Source organism: Merops nubicus, unplaced genomic scaffold (assembly GCF_000691845.1).
Source record: "Merops nubicus isolate BGI_N331 unplaced genomic scaffold, ASM69184v1 scaffold24526, whole genome shotgun sequence".
Classification (NCBI taxonomy): Eukaryota; Metazoa; Chordata; class Aves; order Coraciiformes; family Meropidae; genus Merops; species Merops nubicus.
Genome location: NW_008614725.1, coordinates 1 through 19,660, shown reverse-complemented (window position 1 = coordinate 19,660; position 19,660 = coordinate 1). Strand labels below are relative to the sequence as shown.

Sequence of the window (19,660 nt, the reverse complement as noted above, 5' to 3'; positions counted from 1 at the left end):
CAGTACAAAGGCTTTTTATCTGGAATATCTGCAGTGAGCAGTAAGATGCAGAACTGAAAGTGAGGACAGGAAGGGGAAAGGAAAAGACCTACAGGTCAGTGAGCATTTGGGTCTCATGCTAATTAAATGGGGGACTCTGTCAGCCCCTCACTGAGGAGTCTACCTGTGATTTGGAGGTGAAGCACAAGATTATAAAATAAAAAGGAAAAATTTTAAAGAATTGCTGTTGCTCTGTGCAGGAGCACCACAGGTCAAAAAGATTAAAGAAACTCAAGAGGGAGAGTGTGGGAGGAGGTTTTAAGCAGGAGTGTGGGAAAACTGAGAGGGTGACAACGAGAAGGGATCTGGAAAAGTCTGAGGACTGTGTTGAAATCCTGAGTACTCAAATTCCTGTATGTCATTTGCCTCGTGCTGCAGTGGGGAGTACCCCACACTCCTCTAACGCCATCCACCTCTTTCTCTTGACAGTCTAACAAAGTGCCAGTTGTGCAGCACCCACACCATGTACACCCTCTTACGCCGCTTATCACGTACAGCAATGAGCACTTCACACCAGGAAACCCTCCTCCACACTTACCAGCCGACGTAGATCCCAAAACAGGTAGGTGGGAAATAATTTGGGCTTTTCTGAGAGTGCATGGCTGCATCTTTCCATTTTGTGTATTAGGGGGAAGGAGCGCGGGGCGTGGGGAGGGAGGATTTCCCATGCTGGACCACCAAAGGGAGCATGTAAAATGTCAAACACATGCAAGAACCCAGACAAAATAGCTTCTTTTCAAGCAAATTAGGCTTCAGAGGGAAACCTACTGGGTGAATTTTTATAAAGCTTCTGGAGGATGACACCAGAGTTGCATGTGTGGGGTCATTTGCAGGTGTGTTTCTTTGCAAGCACGATACCCCACCTAGCAGTTTGATCTACCAAGTGCTTGGTTTGCATGCACGACCCAGAGAATTAAACATGTACGTTCTGTGATCTGCACTTAAAGAATTGCAGCTGGAATTTTAAAGGTGGTGGGTCATGACCGGTTTCAAAATGTATCTCTCTTAATTCCCCAAATATCATTGTTTCTGTGTCAGGAGTTCAGCCATTTTTCTCCTATAATGTTGAATTTTCATCCAGTCTAAGTACTTAGCTCCAGCTCTACACTTACAACTCTTTTCCCCAATGTAAGTCTACCCAACTCTCAGTTCAGCTTGAAGGGCAGTCTTCTTGAATATAGAGCACCGCGTAAAACCCTGACTAGATTTATTGGTGTTACAGAGTAGAATTTACACGTTATTCTAACTTTTTAAGAGTCCCTGTTTAACCTGAGGGCCCAGAGAAGTCAAAGAGTGTCAGTCGTCTTTCCTCAGGCTGCATTGAGTGCCTAGTGACAGTGGTTTAGGTTTTGTTAATCCAAAACCCAGCTAGTTAATTGGAAAGTACATCAGAAACTGAATTCATGTCAATGAGTCGTGCTGTGTTGGCCCTAACATATGCAGATAATTTATCTCAACTCCAGCCCTTGAATGAGGCTGTGCATTAGCTGTTTTTCACTCCCTACACTTCAGTTGAGGCCCCCTTTTAATTGTGCCTACTGCTAACTTCACATGGCTTGAAAGGAATCCATCTCGCCATCCCTGGGCATCGCAACTGAACGGCATAGTCAGCCTCTCATTTAAATAATGGTAGTACAGGGAATAGCTTTTAAATGGGTATCGTAAAACATATGATTAACGTCTGTAGACTGTTTACTTTTCTTCTGTGAACATTCTTTCAAGTGTGCAAATAGCTCACCGGATGGTTAAAGCCCAGTTAATCTGTTTGGGTTTTGTAATGGAGCAAAAGCAATGTCTGCATGAAAATGTCACACGAAGAGATGTAATTTAGAGATTAAAAGCTTCCCGAGTGACTAGAAAAAATAGTTTTTAGCCATGAATACAGTACCCTTTCCTTTTAATGCTCTCTGTTTTAATTTTGCATCTGCTGTGTAATTGTGCTCTGGCTTGTTAATTGAAAAACCTGGTATTGTAACCCTTACTCCTGAGTAATTCCTACCTGGTCTTAAGGTAAAGAGAGTTAAAGCTTGTGCCTGGAGCTCATCTCTGCTCTCTAGGTAGGAACTGTATTGATTTCAGAGAGAAGGGATGGGCTCTTTGTCCTCCCCTGCACACCTTCAACATCTGCACCTGGTTTTACCAACCATTTCCAGGGGCTCTCGGCTTCACCCCCAGATTCCAGGAAAGGTCTCCTAGGTTTGCTTAAAAGCAAACACCATTTGCAATTATAATGACTTTCTATAATGACTTCTTCTGATTTGGTGGTTACTTTGGAATAACGCTATGCTATTGAATACTTGGTCAATGTATGGCTAGGGCCTGTTCTCTTTTGGTGACTTTGAGACTAAAACAACCGTGAAGTTTGTAAGGGACGGTCTTTCTGTTGAGTGTTTAAGACAGCACCAAGCACATCATCACACCAGAACTATATCTGGGACTCCTAAATTCTCATCCTAAATAAAAAAATCATTATCTCTTCTTTGGAGAGGTGGCTGAGGGAGCAAATCACATCTGTTTTTCTGGTTGAGTCTCATTAAAAAAGATGCCAAGAGTCTTACTTTATAAAATCAGACTGTGAAACAGCCTTTGGAAACCCAAAGTATTGTAATAAAGATGAGTAGATAAGAATTTAATTTCCATGTCTCAATATTAACACTACTTTCTGTTCCTCTTCCATAGGAATTCCAAGGCCTCCACATCCTCCAGATATATCTCCTTATTATCCATTATCACCGGGCACTGTAGGACAAATCCCCCATCCGCTAGGATGGTTAGTACCACAGTAAGGAGTTCCATTTTTTTAATTTCCTTTTTTCTTTTTTGATATGTAACATTTGTGTTAAAAATTGTTTGTGTGTGTGCATGTGTGTGTGCACTGAGATAAGTCCATTTGCCAAGTGCCACTTCATTGAGTGGTTATGAATTTACCCACCTTATAAAGATTAATTAAAATTTACCCCAGGTCATGTGGTCTTAAACAAACATGAGCATTTGGATGCAGCTTTGCATGTCATCTCAACCAGCTGATGGCCCCTGAAGCATGAAATTTTAAACTCATCTGCCGAAACATCCTTTTTTTGGTTAATGCCCGTACACTGCACCACGTGGGTTTCTCTCAGATTTGGTTTTCTGGGGGTGCAGGGTGGTTCTAATGGACTCTTTTTCACCAGGGCCATCCTCACTATAAACGAGCAATTTTAAATTTCATTGGCTGTCCCTGTTGAAATCCCTTTCATTTTCCTTGGGAAACAGTAGAGCTTTACATCGGCTAGTGAGCAGCATTCCTGGTCCAGACATGGCTGGGCAGCTGGCATCTGAGGAATGGAATTTTCTTGCAAACAAGAAAGAGGAATTAGTTTACTTTAAAACTGGCTAAGAAAAGAGCCATGGAAAGTTAGTTTGGGGTTTTGTTTTCTTTTCAGCTCCTCGTATCCCACTTGTAGGGTATGAGGTTCTCTCCAGTAATTGAGTCCTTATATTTTTTTTTTTCTTTTCCTCCTGATGTTACTGTTCCTGCAATGGGTTTATAATGCATTTAAGCACTGCCTAGGCCTTTTGTACAGTGTATTTGATTTAAATACTTATAAAATACATTTGTGTTGCTGGTCACAATGGTTCTCTGCATTATAAACCAAGACTGTTACCCTATTTTTCTCAGGTAACATGAGTCATCAATTTTGAGGAGATCATATTTCTTCAGAAATGAATTGCTCAGAGCTAGAAATAAGAGAAATAAGTTTGTTCCTGCTCAAGGCTGTTTGGCCAGCTGTGCTAAAATACCTCTTCACCAGTTTGTCCTCCATAAGGAAGTGGAGTTCACACCCCGTAGGAGAGCAGGGGGTTCCCACACACACCCAGGTCTTGGGCAGGGAGCTGGATTGGTGTCGCATGTTTTGGGGGCATTTCTCAAGCAGAGGTGTGGATGCAGAGGAGCTGGAGCTTGGACTGCAGCCACAGCAGCACACCTCTGGCCACTCTGCAAGCTACCCTTCCTTGCAGGGTCCTCATGCAGCTTGTTTGAGTAGAGACTGTCCCACCCTGAGGGTGAAGCATGGCCATTAGCTCTCTGCCAAAGGCTGTTTCTCCAGAAGAGTACAATGTGTGCATAAGAAAAACTCAAAGCAGTGCTCCCTGAAATCTTGATTTCCTCCTCATTTGTGGTCATTTACTTTCTACACAGGACATCCTGCATGCTGGCAGAATCCATGTCAGCTCCTTTTCTTCTTTCTTGCTTGCTGGGCTTAGCTTCAGTACACCCATCTCATGCTCCTTTGTTGCAACTGCTTAGCTCAAGTTTGCAGAGTAAAGGCCTCACCATTTAAAAGAAATGTATTCAACTAGTGCCAAAAGTCAGCAACATTAAAGATATGAGAGCACAGGGAAAAAATTCCTCACTGTCATTGACTTGTACCTCATTGCTCATCTGTGTCTCAGCCTCATATGTGCAGACACAGGCTTGTCCTCCTTGAACCTCATGTGATGGCTGTGAAACCATGCAAATGTTGCCATGTGTGGCCAGTTTCATCAGGTAGATGCTAATGGCTGTGTCAGTCACAGGAAGGCTCTGTCATCACCACTGGTTTAAAACAAGTCAGCACCCGTGGTGTACGTACATACCCACAGCTTACAGCTGCTCCGAGGGTTTCTCTTAGGGGATGGTAGCATCAGGTTTGCTTTTGCTCTAGGAGAGCAGCATGGCCAACTTTGCAGAAGTAACACAAGGTCTTTATTTCCCCTCTCTTTGCCACCCGTGCTTCACCGTCAGCTTCCCAACCCATCTATCCTCAACTGGCCTGCGTGTCTGCAGCACAGCACCCCCCCAGAAAGCATCCTGCCCAGTCAGATGGTATATCTGAAGGACAGATGAAAAGAACTAGCCAGCACAGACAAACCTCAATCAGAAAAAGTTGTGTGTCTTTCATGAGGATGCTGTTTTGCATGTTGCTGTATTTTTTAATTATTGTAATGAGGTGTGATTGTCTATTGGTTACCCACAATACTTCTTGGGGACTCTCCCCCGGTAACTCTTGTCAACACTTGTTAATCTGACAAAAGGCTACAAATTAAGCTCTGTTAATTTAATGTTTTCTCACCGAGATCTAAATACCGAAAGAGGCCCAAAGCGCAACTGAAGTCCTTTGATTCACTGTACTTTATTTTGGTATAAATTTACATTCATTATTGTTTTCCTTTGGATGTGTAGCCCTCAATTAGTGTGATGGCTCCATTAAAGCAAGCGAGACTTCGCCTTTAATTATTACAACAAAACACCTAGTTTCAGCTTGGGGAGAGGGTCTCTATTGACATAAGCAGAGGTTATAAAATTTAATTAGCCATTCCTATCAGATTTATGGCATTCAAATTGTTCTGTGTTTCTTTCCTTTGATCCTTGCTGTACAATCCCCAAGATTTTTGTTCTGATCAAATGAGAATAAAGCTTACTGTGCAGAGAGAAGTTTTTTGTTGTTTTTGTTTTTGGTGTTTTTTTTTTTTTTTTTTTTTAAAAAAGGCACCTTTTTTTTTCTTTCCCTTCTTTTTTTCCAGGCAAGGTCAGCCAGTGTATCCAATCACAACAGGGGGTTTCCGCCACCCTTACCCAACAGCTCTGACCGTCAATGCTTCCATGTCAAGGTGAGTTCAAATGCTGAGGTCCTGAACTGAGGGCAAATGTAACTCCTCCTGCCACCCTCTCTAGAGGAGGCCATTTCACTTGGGAAGAGTGTTTCTGTAAAGCACTTCAGCTAGACAGTCATCCTTGGCTTTTTTGGGTGGGATAGAGGAGGAGAATCCAGGGGGTACCTTCCCATTTGGGGAGAAGAGAGTGTGCTAGTGTTGTCATTGGGCTTTAAGCATTTGTTTTTGAGGGAGAGGAGCAGGAAGTCCTCTTCAAAAGTCAAACTAAAGGAAAAATCTGGGTGAAAGTGATGTTAAAAAGACAAGAAGGAGAAGCTGTGGTATCTTTTGCCTTCTTGGTGGCTGTCACCCGGAGCAGCACTCTGTGTGCAAGAGTGGGGTCTCGGGAGGACTGTTCTTCAGGCAGAGTTGGGGGGAACGTTATTGCACTGCTTTCCCCTACCAAAGCTCCAAACACTGACAGTCAACATAAAAGGGCCTGCCTCACCCTCTAAAGCTTTAGAAGTATACATTTCTCCCCCTCCCTACCTCCAATTAATTCCATCTAATTTTCCAGGGGCTGCTAGTTTTATTTACAAACTGGTTGGCAGCACTATGTTTAAGTAATCACTAATTGCTCCTAATGATAGTTTTATTTTCTGTTCATCTGATTTTCAGTCTGGTTAATTAAATCGGTGGAGGTTTAGACTTTCCTGATGGGCTGAAACAGCTAATCCATTTTGATGATGGCACATAATTAAATTAGTATGCATTACATAGCAAGGTTCCACATCTCTTCCCTGCCCTGTCCCTTCCTCTCCATCTCTGCAGTTTAATATGTGAAGGTTGGTGTACAGAGGATTTAAGGAGGAAAAGCTTGGGGGTTGTTAGGGAGAAACACACCTCAGTGAGAAATGGAAACCTGTAACTAGAGCTTGTGAGTGAATGGGTAGGGAAATAGCATGGTGTGTGTTTTAGATAAGTAGAGTGAAAGCAAAAAATTGAAATTTGTCAGTTTTGCTCCAGCAAATAGAGAGACAACTGTAAAATCAACTTTAAAAAAAAAAAAAAATTAATAGACCCAGCATGGGGGAGAAAAAAATCATGGGTTGAGGAGAGAGCTGCAAATTTAAACAATGATTCCCTCCCTCCATTTAATCTTTTTTAATATCTATAAAAGACTTGCAGGCACGGTGTGAGGCAAAGTAGAGCTTGATTTAGTTTAATTATTATTAGAGAGGCTAGTCATTTGAGGGAGGGGGGAGATGTGGGAGGGGGGGAGGCTGTATTCCCAAGATAGGCTTTATGAAAGGTATCTAGTTAAAAAGAGTACACAGCAAATTAAATACATTATTGTGGTAATGGGACGACAGAAGTAGAGGTCTATTATACTTATGGCAGTTATAGGAAATGTAGGCTCCTTGCCCTGTTCTAGCACATCCTTTGATATTCATTCCATTCAGCAGCAGGGCCAGGACTTCTCAGAATTAAGTGATGGGTCATTATACTTTAAACACCATGGAGAAGCCTAGATTGGCAATTAAACAGCACTTGCTGACACTCGCTTGTGCCACCCTGTGACCCCCTTTAGATTGAGTTGTTGGAGCTCGGGGCCCTCAGCCTGCTAAATTGGTAGCAGGCACTTCTCCTGACGAGGGCTGGCTCTGAAATCTGCCGGCTTCAAAGGGAGCAAGATCATGTATAAACCATAATGTGGGTGCACCGTGGCTCAAAAAATAAGGCAGGAATAGATGAAATGTTACAAGTGCAAGGGGGAAATGAGAGAATAATGACAAATCTAATGCAACTCAAAGCAGAATTGTTGCACAGAAAAATGCATCCCACTGCTTGTGCATAAAATCAAGGCAGGCAGATGACATCCAGTTAACAGAAACATGTCAACAGTGAAGTAAAGTGAGAGTGAGTAAGAGAGAAGCCCCTGAGACAGCCAGGAACAAAAAATTAGTTGTCCTTAACAAGTTAAGACTCATCATTATATTCTGGCTTGGAGCCATAAAAGGAGACAGTGGTGTATAATGAGCTGCTTAGAATTTTTAGGGTGTTTATTGCGATTCACAGAGTACTTGTCTAGAGAAAAAAATACAGGGGATGTCTTAGGCGAAGGTAGGGGCTGTGCATACACACACAGAGCCTTCCTTTTTGTCTCTGACATGAGCCCCTGCACACACACTCAGGCACACGGGCAGAGTGACGAGTAGGTTTAAGATGTTCATCCTTTGGTTCAGCCCAGAAACTTCCCTCCCGGTTTCCCTTCCCTGGGAACACCCCCTGGGCAGGCCTGACCGTACCCCGAGACGTGGCTCTCGGCACGCCCGCCGTGCCAGCTGGGCTGCCTGAGCTCAGCCCTGGGACAGCCCTCGCCCTCAGTAGCCACGGGAGGTGGGAGGTGGCACTGGTGGCATGCCCGGGGGCGCCCACGCTCGCCTGCAGACCTGTTTTCGTGGCTGGCCTCTGCAACAGCCCCACAGGTTCCTGGTACAAGCCTTGTTGTCACCGTTGGCTCTGAAGCCAGGGCGGACCCCAGCCTCACCCCTCCAGCCACTTTTTTTTTTATCAGATACTTTCTTTAGAAGTAGTTCCCATATTTGCATCATGGTATAGACCTTTGGAGCATATAATGCTTCCCAACACCGAATATTCCCAAAGCTTGGTAATTACAATTCATTAGTTAGAGTGTGCTTATGAATAGTTTATAAAAGGTTAATGGGTGACTAATAGTGATTTTCATAAATGGATTAGACTATTAAGGTAGTGTCTTCAGGTTGTTTTAACCATTTACAACTCTTTACTCTGCTTGTAGCATCTCCCCGCTCACTTTATATGCATGCAACATGCTTATAACATCTCTTGATCCTTCATTACCCTTCTGTAATATGCTCTTAATGTAAATTGAGACAAGGTTAACTGACTGATGGCCAAACAGTGGACCCACTATGAAAAAACAGCTGCTGTGAGGTGAAATCAGGAAATAATTTAGCAGAATTACTCTGCAAAGTAGTGAAGTGGTGGCAGTGGAAAATACCTTCCATAATTGAAATTTCAGGGGAAATTCACTTTTGCTGAATGTAATTACTGAATCTGGAATGTGGCCAGGAACTTAAAAGTTAACACTCTTCCTCTGCTTGTACTGCCATGTGAGTGGATGTCTGCATGGGAATAAGTAGGCGCTCAGACTCTGGGCTGAACCCTCACCCAGCCCACTGAAGTCCATGAGATTGTGAGAGCTACTTTGGGTTCTGGAGCTTGGTTTTGTAGCCCCAAACATAGGAAGGAGTGTGTAAGTCCAATAAGCAGCCTTGTATCTTGAAGGGAGAGAGATTCTGTGTGAAATGATGAGTGGTCATTGGTAATGAACACACAACTTCCTTGGGGAAACTGCCACCCCGAAAATAACTACTGAGCTGCAGCTACCTGTTGATGAAGGCTGCTGTCTCTCTGAAGTTCAGAGGGTAAAACCTCAGCCCAGATGAAGTCAATGGAGGCTTTGCCAGCATCTGGGCTTTCTCACAACATGTGTACATAGGCTTTTCCTCCTCTGCCACCCTTCTTCCCCATCTTGTCGCTCTCCAATGTGCAAGTACTTAGGCTCCTTCTCCTAAATGGTCATTTGGAATACATTTTTCCCATACCTTGGAGGTGGAAGGTAATTCTTTTTGGCAGATTTTCTTCACACTCCTCATTTTTTTTATTAGCTGGAGGTACTTCTTCCTCAAAAATAAGATAATGTAATAACCCCCTATCTTTGGTTGAGTTTATTTCCTTTGAACATCCTGGCTGTATAACAAGTCTACCATATAGGCAGAGTTAATTTTGCAGTGTGTTTTAGATCCTCATTTGAGTAGGAAGTCTATGACTCAGTTATGGCCACATCACAGGACCTCCTTCAGAAGCCTGACAAGCACCATCTTTCGCCCCCGTTAACTCCAGCTGTAATCAGTCTTTTGTGATACTGGGGAGCCCTTCTTCAGTGATGAATCTGATCTTATTCAGATCCACCCTTCTGTCCTTGTGCTACCACTGCACTCAGTTCTTCCTTGCTGGTATGTGCCCACTGCCCTTCCCAGTGTGTCCTCATGTCAAACAAACTCAGCTCTTCCTGCCTGCTCTCTGAAGGCAGACTTTCCATCTTCATGCTTCATCATGCCACTGTCACTGGCTCTCTAGTTTGAATCCTGGCTAGCCCCAGCAGCACGGTCCTCCTCTCTTGAGCACTGGGTCTTGCCTAGGACAGACAGGCATTCGATAGCATGAGTGTCAACTTTTTGTCACTGTGCTTGTACCACTTTCAGTACAGTTGGGATTTTGCTCTGGGTTTTATTTTTGCCCATGTTTGTAATTTTTTTTTTTTTAAAAAAAAGCTTTTACTGTCAGTTTTTATTGTTTTCATTGTACTCTGGATGAAGGCCCCAGGCACTCTGTGAACAAAACTGTGTGAATAAGGATGTCCAGTCAAAATACATGCAAAAATGAAGAGAGAGTACAAAGAAAAATGATACAAAGGCCCAGTTTGTGTCTTGCTGATGGTCAGGCAATTCTGTGGCCAAAGTGGGACCAGGATACTGGTCTCCTTGTAGACTTGCCACTGTCTTGTGTTCTGACCTACCATGTACCAAAGCATTTCCTCAAACTTGCATTTCTCTCTCAGCTGCTCTTGTCAGAGTGGGGAAGGCATTTTGACAGTCCACTTGGGAGATTTGTGTCTCTCTTTAGCAGAAGTAGGAATGACCATTTTGCTGCCTGTTCTCCTCTTCCCTTGCCATCACACCCTCCTTTCCTTCTCTCCATGCCTTTGTTTGTGAGGAGCTGCAATTCTCTACAGTTGAACATTTTCACATTCTCCCTGTCAGTCCCTGCTCTTCCCACCACTGCCTTCAAAGACAAAATACTTCTGTCTAATGATCCTGAGTACTCTCAGCTGATAGACGAAGATCCTCAGAGCTCATAGTGGACAGTTCCTCTCGTTCATGAAAGTACCACTGTGTCATCTTGTGAATGTGGGGAATGTCTAGGCAGTTTGGGGGAGGTTAAGCTCAGTAATGGAATTTACAAGAAGGGGGAGAAAAAAGAAATCTCATTATATTTCTGGTACTTGTACACAGTCTATCCAGGGTACATTGCCCCTTTTTAAGTACCATTTGATAGAAAAAAATATTGTATATTGATGACAGAAGAAGTAATTCTTTATCCCACTGTGTGTTCCATATTCTTGGGGTATTTTATCTGGACCAAGATGATTCAAAATCTCAGATGAGAGTAAGAGTTTGCAATGATAAAAAACCTTGTCCTTTGCCAGGTCACTTTAGGTTTGGAATTTGGGGGGAAGTTATTTCTGAGCCAGAATTTTAGGCTAGATCCCATTCCTTGGAAACATGTTGACTTCAGTGGGGGTTTTGTAAGGGAATGGCAGACAGTCATAGAGTGCTTTCTATATTTGCTGCAAAACCTTTCTGAGACTGTTGAGAAATAATGATATGAAGCCAATCCTGCTTTTGATAAGTTTGTTCATTTCAGTTAAAAAGTCTGAATGATTGTGCCATGTTTGTGCTGTGGCCCCAACTGAGCAATTAGATTCATGCAGAAGGATTGTACATCCCTCTGAATCCAGTTGCAGGATTGGGGACTGTCCATGTTTATAACCATTAACCATAAAGCTGACAACAATTTTTCTCTTTAGAAAGTCTAGACTGTTACTTTGCATTAATTTAAGCCTTTCTAAGTTACCTTAATGGGTCAAAATTGACTTAATTCCACAATCTTCCCACCTTCTGTTAAAGCAATGTGGCCCAGAGATTTATTAGACACAAATAAATATTTTCTTTTGCTCCATCAACAAAATGTAGCTAATGAGGCATCTATAAGGATTGTCAAAAATTCATTTAGATTGTGTTGGCATTAATATTTTATTTTGCTGTCAATATGCAATGAAAGATGTCAACTCAAACTCACAACATGATTCAGAGCTATAAAAATGGATTCCTTGGTTGCCACAGATCATTTCTTAGCAAAGAAATACACTGATGGGTTTTCTTGCAGGTAGCTGAAATCCCACTTTCATCCAAGTTCATCCAGTTGAATTTGCCTTTTGTTAAAGATGTTAAAAATCATGATGTCTCATGTCAGTAATGATAATGAAGGGGAAGATTGGCTTTAATGACATTAGAAGAGTCATTATGTTTAATTTATTGCTAATTAATGCTGCCAGCTTTCATATGCTTTGTCTAGCTGTCATGTGCTTGTTATATGCCTATTTTTTTTTTAATGTGTGTACACCTCCCTCCCCATTCATTCATTTTTATTCTGACGATTTACACAGCTTTCTCTCCTCTAGGTTTCCTCCACACATGGTCCCGCCACACCATAGTTTACATACAACTGGAATCCCTCATCCGGCCATAGTCACACCAACAGTCAAACAGGAATCCTCCCAGAGCGACGTCGGCTCACTCCACAGCTCGTAAGTGGTTGCTTCCTGTGTCTTCTTTTTAGAACACCTAAAGCATCACCTCTGCATGTGTGGCTTTTAAAAAGCCTTGGATCCATGGGAATGTTTTTGCTGTAAATTTTTTTTTTAAATTGCTTCTTCTCTTCTGTTCTAATTGATTTGAACATGGTTTAACTACCAAAGTGTGTCAAAATAATGGTAACAGTCTTTGAGAGTCATTCTGTGACATTGGCAAGTATTATTAATTTCACCCATTTTAACAAGGAAGTGGAATTTTCTTGATCAAGACTCAAGCTTCTTGACAGGTTTCCCTCTTACTCCATGCCCAGTTTGAAGCCATGAGATACCAGATACACAACAAGAGACATAAATGGCTTGTTCAAAGCTGCAGAGAGAGTGGGTGTCTAGTTTAGCTTGGAACCAAGGGGACCCCTGGTCTACCTCTGCCCCTATTGCTGATGCTTCTTGCCTATCATTTCATGGGTGAAGCAGAAAGACCGCACTTTGGAACCCATTGGTGGTGGGGTGTCATTATTTCCTCTACCATCATGCTCACAAACCTTCTCCATGAACCCATTTTCCTGGCTGCCCATTTCCTGCCAAGGTTCTTCTAGGGCACGAGGGGGTACTTGGTAATGTCACATAAACATGAGATGGGGTTTCTTATAATGCTCTTAAGACTGTTGTCCGACAGCAGCCAGAGTGAAGGCTCTGGAGAACATTTTGGTCCTCTTCCTGGAGATTTCTGGGGATTAATGCTAGAGAGATTGAGGGGATTAATTTAATAAATTCACAAGGGTTCTAACTGTGAGGTTTCTGTCTCTTGTATCTTTACCCTTCAGAAAACATCAGGACTCCAAAAAAGAAGAAGAGAAAAAGAAGCCACACATAAAGAAACCTCTTAATGCATTTATGTTGTATATGAAGGAAATGAGAGCAAAAGTTGTAGCAGAATGCACATTGAAAGAGAGCGCAGCCATCAACCAAATCCTCGGTCGAAGGGTAGGTAACACGGGAGAAGCACAAGCAGGGACTGAGACATGCTGGGTTTCACATCTTCTGAATCACTGTGATTTCATGATATTTTCATAATGGATAGGGAAGTTACTAAACCAGAGGCCTTGGTTTGGTCTTTGTGTCTTGATTTCCACAGATACTTTTTTTGCCTGTAGGGTCACTGGTGGGAAGGAAGGGGAGTTAATTAATAGTACTGTTAGTTCAATGTTTTTTTCCATGACCTGTAGGTACAAAACCCTCAGATTTTTATTTTGTCCTAAAACAGGCAGAAAAGTAAATGGGGATGGAAAAAGTCTTTAGGTACAGTAGCACTATCAGGACCTGTGAGAGCTAGAAGAGGAGAGGGGTAGCGAGTGAGGAAGGGCGAAGAGGGAGACCTCTGAACCTGTGACTGAGATCTGGCTCAGGACAAGTGGTTCACCTTCTGAACCCTCTCCTGCCCTCTTTGGTGGTTTTTGTGGTAGTCTTTTTGTTTGTTGGGTTTTTTGTTGTTGTTGTTTTAGTTTTCTTCATTCTCATTGGGAGACAAAGGAGCTTAGTGAACATAAATGATAAATTGTGACTCAGTTGACTTAACTGGAGTTATAATCTAGAGTTATAAATAAAATATGAATGTCAGCATGCCGGATCACCTGGTTTTATCTCTTTTTGTATGAAAATTAACTCTAGCTGTATTTCTATATAAATAATACACTCTGCTGTTAACACACTTCAAGAAAACAAACCACTCGTGCTTTTTATTGTGCCTTTTTCTCTTTTCTTCACCTCAGTGGCATGCGCTATCCAGAGAAGAACAAGCGAAATACTATGAACTAGCAAGAAAGGAACGACAGCTTCACATGCAGCTGTACCCGGGCTGGTCCGCACGGGATAACTATGTAGGTTCCTATGTAGGTGGAAATTTTTTTAGTAGTAGAGCTTGTAGAAATGTCTATTTGCTGAACTACGACCACACATTGCACACAAGCACTACTTGGAAAGCGTGCCTCAGGATCCCAATCTGGTAACAGCAACGGGCGCTTCCCTTCTGCAAAAAATATTCTCCTTCTTCCTTCTGCAAAAATATTGGGGATAATTCCCAGCCCTCCATGTGGAAGAGGCTTCCTGGCAGGGGCTAGTAAAAGGTTAGAACTGGGGCATGACAGTAGAGCTCTGTGAAGAAACTCGGCTTCACTTTTACCAGTGTCTGGAAATGCTGTTTGGCTTGCTGGTCATTTTAAATTTAATTTTGTAAAACAAAAATTAAAATTCCCCTAGTATGGCTCCTCTCCTTTCCAGCAAAAAGATGAAGAATTAGTGTCTTGTGCTTATCTGTGTGAGAGTATAGTGGAAAGTGGAAGAATGACTTATCCTAGCTTCAGAGAAGGACTGGCAAAACCAAAAACGTGACTTGTTTGAAAGTCTTACTCTCAAGTGGGGTTAAATGAATTATTCCACGCTCTACTGTTTGTGTATTTTGATTATGTTTTGCTTTTTCATGGCCATGATAATTTTTTTTTCACCCTTCTCATTTTTTAAAAAGTGTTTTGGAGTTTGTGATCAGTTCATGGATTGTTTTTAAGATTGATTTCCCCCTCCGCCTTTCAGAAAGCCTGTTTTTTAGCTAAAAATAGTAGAATTTTGTTGGTTGAAAGCATAAGGCAAATGTTGTAACCGCTTACTAGTAGTATATAAGCACTTCTTCCATGAAGAGTAAGTGGTGCATCTGGTACTATGTGTTTGTAAGCCTAAATCCATAAATTCTCAACAGATTTGTGCATTTGATGGGAGCTCAAAACCCTTTTTAGTAGAACTGTAGCAGCATCCTGATTTTTTTATCTTTTTCCAAATTTAAATAAAAATCACAGAAAACTTTCAAGAGCTCTAACTGTGGAATAAATCGTGCTCCCTGCCTTCCAGGCACACTTCCTTGCAGGTCTGGGGACCAGCAGCTGGGAGGCTGATGTCAGTTTTGTATAGTGTTACACACTTTGGTTTTGTTGAAGTCTGTCTCTTCCACCATCGTCATCATCACTGCCAATTTTACCGTAAATATCCCATTTTTCTGTAAGTCACATAAACTGTGTGGTTTATGTATGGCAACATTTACCTCCCCGAGAACATGCACTTTTACATATGTGGACAGGAAGAAGCCAGTTCAGAGTCTGCAGCAGATCCTAGAGCAGCAGCAGCTCTCTGTGCTCTTCCACTGTTTCAGCGGTGGAAAACACACATGCTCACTTATTTAGCAGTATGTACTTAAGGACGCTTTTTAAAATCCTTCTGTTCTTTCGTGATCATCTTCTCTTCCCATTGGGCTGTGCCTGTCTCCCTCCTTTGTTTGCCATTGCAGGTGTAGCTCTGCGTGCTCCTCAGAGGAGCCCTCATTAAGCCTGGTGAGCCACTGCTCCTGCTTAAACACATTTTCCCTTCCTTTTCAGCATAGTCTGGCCTGAAACTGTCAGACCATAGACTTGAGGTAGTTCCTCGGCACTGTGCAGTATCATCTTCTTGGGTGTTCAAAAGGCAGTATGGGCTCTACTGAGGTTTCAGCAATGTTCATTCTGCACAGCGACTGTGCCACCGACTGATGGGCATGTACAAAGCTTTCAGTGTTTAGGACCTTTTACTTTTGTCCTCACCGTGTGAGCACTGAGAAACCCTTTCTTCTCAAGCTAAAAAGGACAGGATGAGAGAGCCGGCGCTCTCCCAGCGGCTTGATGCTGTACCCCCAAGTGACCTTCAGGGGGAACCTTCCTGCCTGAGGAGAGCATGATTGCATCATCTGCAGGATTTATTTATTTCTCTTCTCTTGGTCCATTCAGACCTCTCAGAGTTCCCATCCTCCCTCAGCGTTTTGTGGGATCTTGAGCCCTTCACACATCTAGCAGGGGAGTGCCTTTGGGCTGATTGAAATGGCACCTCCCATCAGGCTGGAGAATGAGGCCAGCTGTAGCCCAGGTCTTCAGAAGCAGTACATTCAAGAAATGCAGCTTTCAGCCTGCTCTTAAACAAGAGGACTCAGGGAATCCCTTGTGGCCTCTTGGTGTCACGAGGCACATTTGCTCTTCCTGAGATCTAATAGAAGAAGTTAAGCGACGCGGAGTGCTGGACTCAGAAGTATGTAAGGATCTAGTCCCCTCGCCTGCTGCCTGTCTAGAAAATTAGTACCAAAGAACTCACTCTGCAGTCCTGTCAAAGTCTGTGTTGGTTTGGCTCTGTAGAGGGAGCTCCCAAAATGATTAGCAAGTATTTACATGCACATTTACTTACAGCCTAAGAATTTGTACAGTATGGTGACGAAAAATGTTACAGACCATCTGGTCAAGTCTTAGGAGGACAATCTTAGGCGAAGGCAAAGCCATACCTTCTGCAGAGCACTAGAAAACTGCTGCCCTAATTCTTTTCTTAAGTCTGTGTATTAATTTAACTATGTAATCAAATACCTTCTCGTAGCACAGTAATTGAACAAACAAACCAAGTGATTGTTCTCCCTATTTCCTTTGAGGAGAGTCTAAAAGAAATTAGTGGGTCCCCTGTCAGCTCTTTGTTGGGAACAATTTTTGCAGCTTGTGTTGAACGTCCTGGCTGATGTTCCTGTAGATCAGCCATTTTTAACACATTGCTCCGTAAAGGGGTTATAGTAGTTTACTACCTGGCTTGAGGAGTTTCTAAAGGGCAAGTGACTCCCGACATCTGTCCTGGCAGGCCTTCGTGTGTAGAAGTTGCAAAGCCTCAAACTGAGGTAGCCCTCGAATTCCCAAATGTAACGCAAGAATTAAGTAAATTTGCCACAGACACAGTCTGTTAATTATGCAAGTGGCCTCCGTGAGGTTAAATAAAAATCAGGCTTATGGTCCTGAGGCAATTGTCTAGTTTTGTTACATTGTCATAAAGCTGGAAAAAAAATCCCTGACTTTCACAGAGTTACTGTCAGTTTAGTCTGTCCAATGCAGAGGGAGCAGAGTCTGAGCCTCTTCTATGTTTATGTGATACATGGACTTCAAGATCCCATGTTTCACCCTGTTTTGTTCTTGGGGACCTTTCGGAGCAGTGCTTGTCTGTCTTGTCTGCCTGTCGTGTAGCTGCTGTAGCAATGACGACAATTTTCCATGTCCCCAAACTTTACTTCAGAGGTGTTGGATATGATTTCTCAGGAGCATCCAGGCTACAGGGTTATGTACATGTTGTTTGAAAATCCTTCAAGATGGATGGTGCACACAGCTTTTTTCATCACCAGAAGGCTCTTGTGAACAAGGCTGTGCTTGTCACCACCTGGACAGCAGGATAGTCATTAACCCTGAGCAAACAAGGGGGGATGAGTAGAGGAGCCCCGTGCCAGAAAGCAAGCTTTTGGGGAGGAAAATATATGACCACAACGAATCAAAATACAACGTTCACGTTGGCGGAATTTCTTACTGATGTGTTCCAGGGAACGTATCGTAGTGAGTGTCCCAAGTGTTGTAGTGGATATATCAAGCTAAAGCCCATGTTAACTGCTTAGCTAGGGCCTAGACAAGCTACTGAGAAAGATGTCTACCATGTGGGAGAACCTCTTGGCTTCACCACAGGTGTCCAACCCTTCAAAAGTGCTGTGAAATTCCTTCTTCCGAGACATGTTTGTTCCCTCTTGACTACAACGGACTGCTGGCCTGGTGTCTTTTCACAAGCTTCTCTTAAAACTGCATCTTCAAAAGCTGGGATCACTTGTACTATTCACAGCTGACATTGCTGGCCTGAGAGACGTTGCTCTTAGCATCTGGGGAGCTGTGAAAATGAAATTACTCTGTCCTCTACATTGGCCTTTCTGAACTGCTCTGCAAACCCTGTAGCTCAGTGTTAGAAGAGTTTTCTTAGAAAATAGCTTTTCTCTTTTGAGCTATACTTAATACTTTATAACTTTTCTCTTGGAAAATGATCATTGGGTTTCCACAGAAGTCAAGCTCCTAGTTGTCCTCTCCCACACTGCTGGAGGGAAGTGGGGAAGGGGCCTTTCTCCCTCCAGTCAGAAACTGTAACAAATTGTGTCATCTTGTGGGGCACTATTTGGGAAAGGGACACAGTTTAGCAAAACTGTTGGTTATTTTCCTTGTGATAGAGCAGAATTGTGTGAAGGGTCTTAGTTTTATATCTGGATTTTTTTCTTGTCCTGACTTCTTAGGTTGTCACTGCACTTACAAACTTGCCGGTTAGGATTTACTCATTACTGTGGCTTCCTTATCTGCTTTAAAAGTTGAGTTTGGGTGCCGAGTAACTCCAGAGGCTTAATGTGACCTCAGTTATGCACTCTTACTGCTTCCGTCTCCCTTCTCTTCCCCTTCCTGCCTCTCCAAAACATGACCATGAGTGATTTTTGAGACCTCCAGGTGCAGGGGTATACAAATGTCAAACGTTTTTGCTTTCATAGTGATCTTACCTCAAAGGAAGCATCTTGCAAGTTGTTCTTTCCCCTCCCCAGCTGCTTACGGCTTTGGTGGGTGTTGGCACTGGTGGGGCTTCAGCAAGGGTGTCCGAAAAATCACGGGCTGGGCAGGCAGAGCCATCCCCACAGTGCAGCATCCCTTCGGGGCCCCCAAGTCTCCCTGCACCGAGGGTGCTCCAGTGCTGCACTTCAAGTGTCCTCCTCAGGGAGCTTCCTGCACCGGCCACAGCCCCATTGCTCAGCGCCTTGCAAGGACATGTGTTTGAGGGGGGGGTTTAATCCTTCTCATCTGTCTGTGTTGCCTGCAGGGAAAGAAGAAGAAGAGGAAAAGGGATAAGCAGCCAGGAGAGACCAATGGTAAGTAAAACCAAGTCTAAATCTCTGGCTTAGTAGAAGTGTGGCAATCGTGGCGTGACGCTCCCAGGCCCGGGGGAGGTGGGTCCGAGTCTCCTGCCCTCACGGGGAGATGCTCCCTATAGTAGGCAGCCTTTGGTTTTTTTTAATGCACTCTGATTATTTACGCATTTTTGCCCTTCTAAAACTAGTAACCAAACCATTGCATGTCAGAGCCCGGTGTGGCGTTAGCTGAGTTTGTCCGTAGGCGTTTGGAAGCCGTTCACTGCAGAGCCATAGCTGTAATGCCTGTGCCACCCTCGCTAGAGCCGCCCGCTTCCTCTGCGCAGCCGCGTGTGCGTGGACGTGCGTGTGCCTGTGCCGGGGGCGGCTGGGCTGCACCCCTGTGCTCCGATGCATGCCTTACAGTGGTGAATCGCACCCATTCTAAATTAAGGAGGTTTGCCATTCTATAGAGGAAATTAGAAATACTGCATAGGCAATCTCATAGTCAATTTTGAAGAAGCCCTGACTTAGTTTTTTTGAAGCCTTTGTATAATTTGTTCTTTTTTTTCAGAACACAGCGAATGTTTCCTAAATCCTTGCCTTTCACTTCCTCCGATTACAGGTGCTAACGTCATTTTGAGTCATTTAAAATAGTTTTTTTCTTTTTTTTATTTTTTTTTTTCCCTGCCATTATAGACTTTAACATTAAACACTTATGACATTAAGAAAAGAATACCATCCACACGTTTTGATAATATTTAATATCTATATATATATCTTTATATCTA

The 19,660-nt window shown here is 43.1% G+C and overlaps 1 protein-coding gene across 1 annotated transcript; it reads left to right on the top strand.

Moving 5' to 3' along the window:
* Positions 1 to 239: 239 nt before the first annotated feature.
* LOC103774896 (transcription factor 7-like 2) lies at positions 240 to 19,494 on the top strand (the record flags this gene model as incomplete). The annotated part of the gene is made up of 9 exons (XM_008942333.1): positions 240 to 392; positions 469 to 601; positions 2,719 to 2,821; positions 5,584 to 5,670; positions 12,002 to 12,127; positions 12,958 to 13,117; positions 13,903 to 14,010; positions 18,842 to 18,890; positions 19,444 to 19,494. Coding segments are annotated over 9 exons (970 nt in total), but the record flags the coding sequence as incomplete, so codon positions are not given.
* Between the last annotated feature and the right edge of the window lie 166 nt (positions 19,495 to 19,660).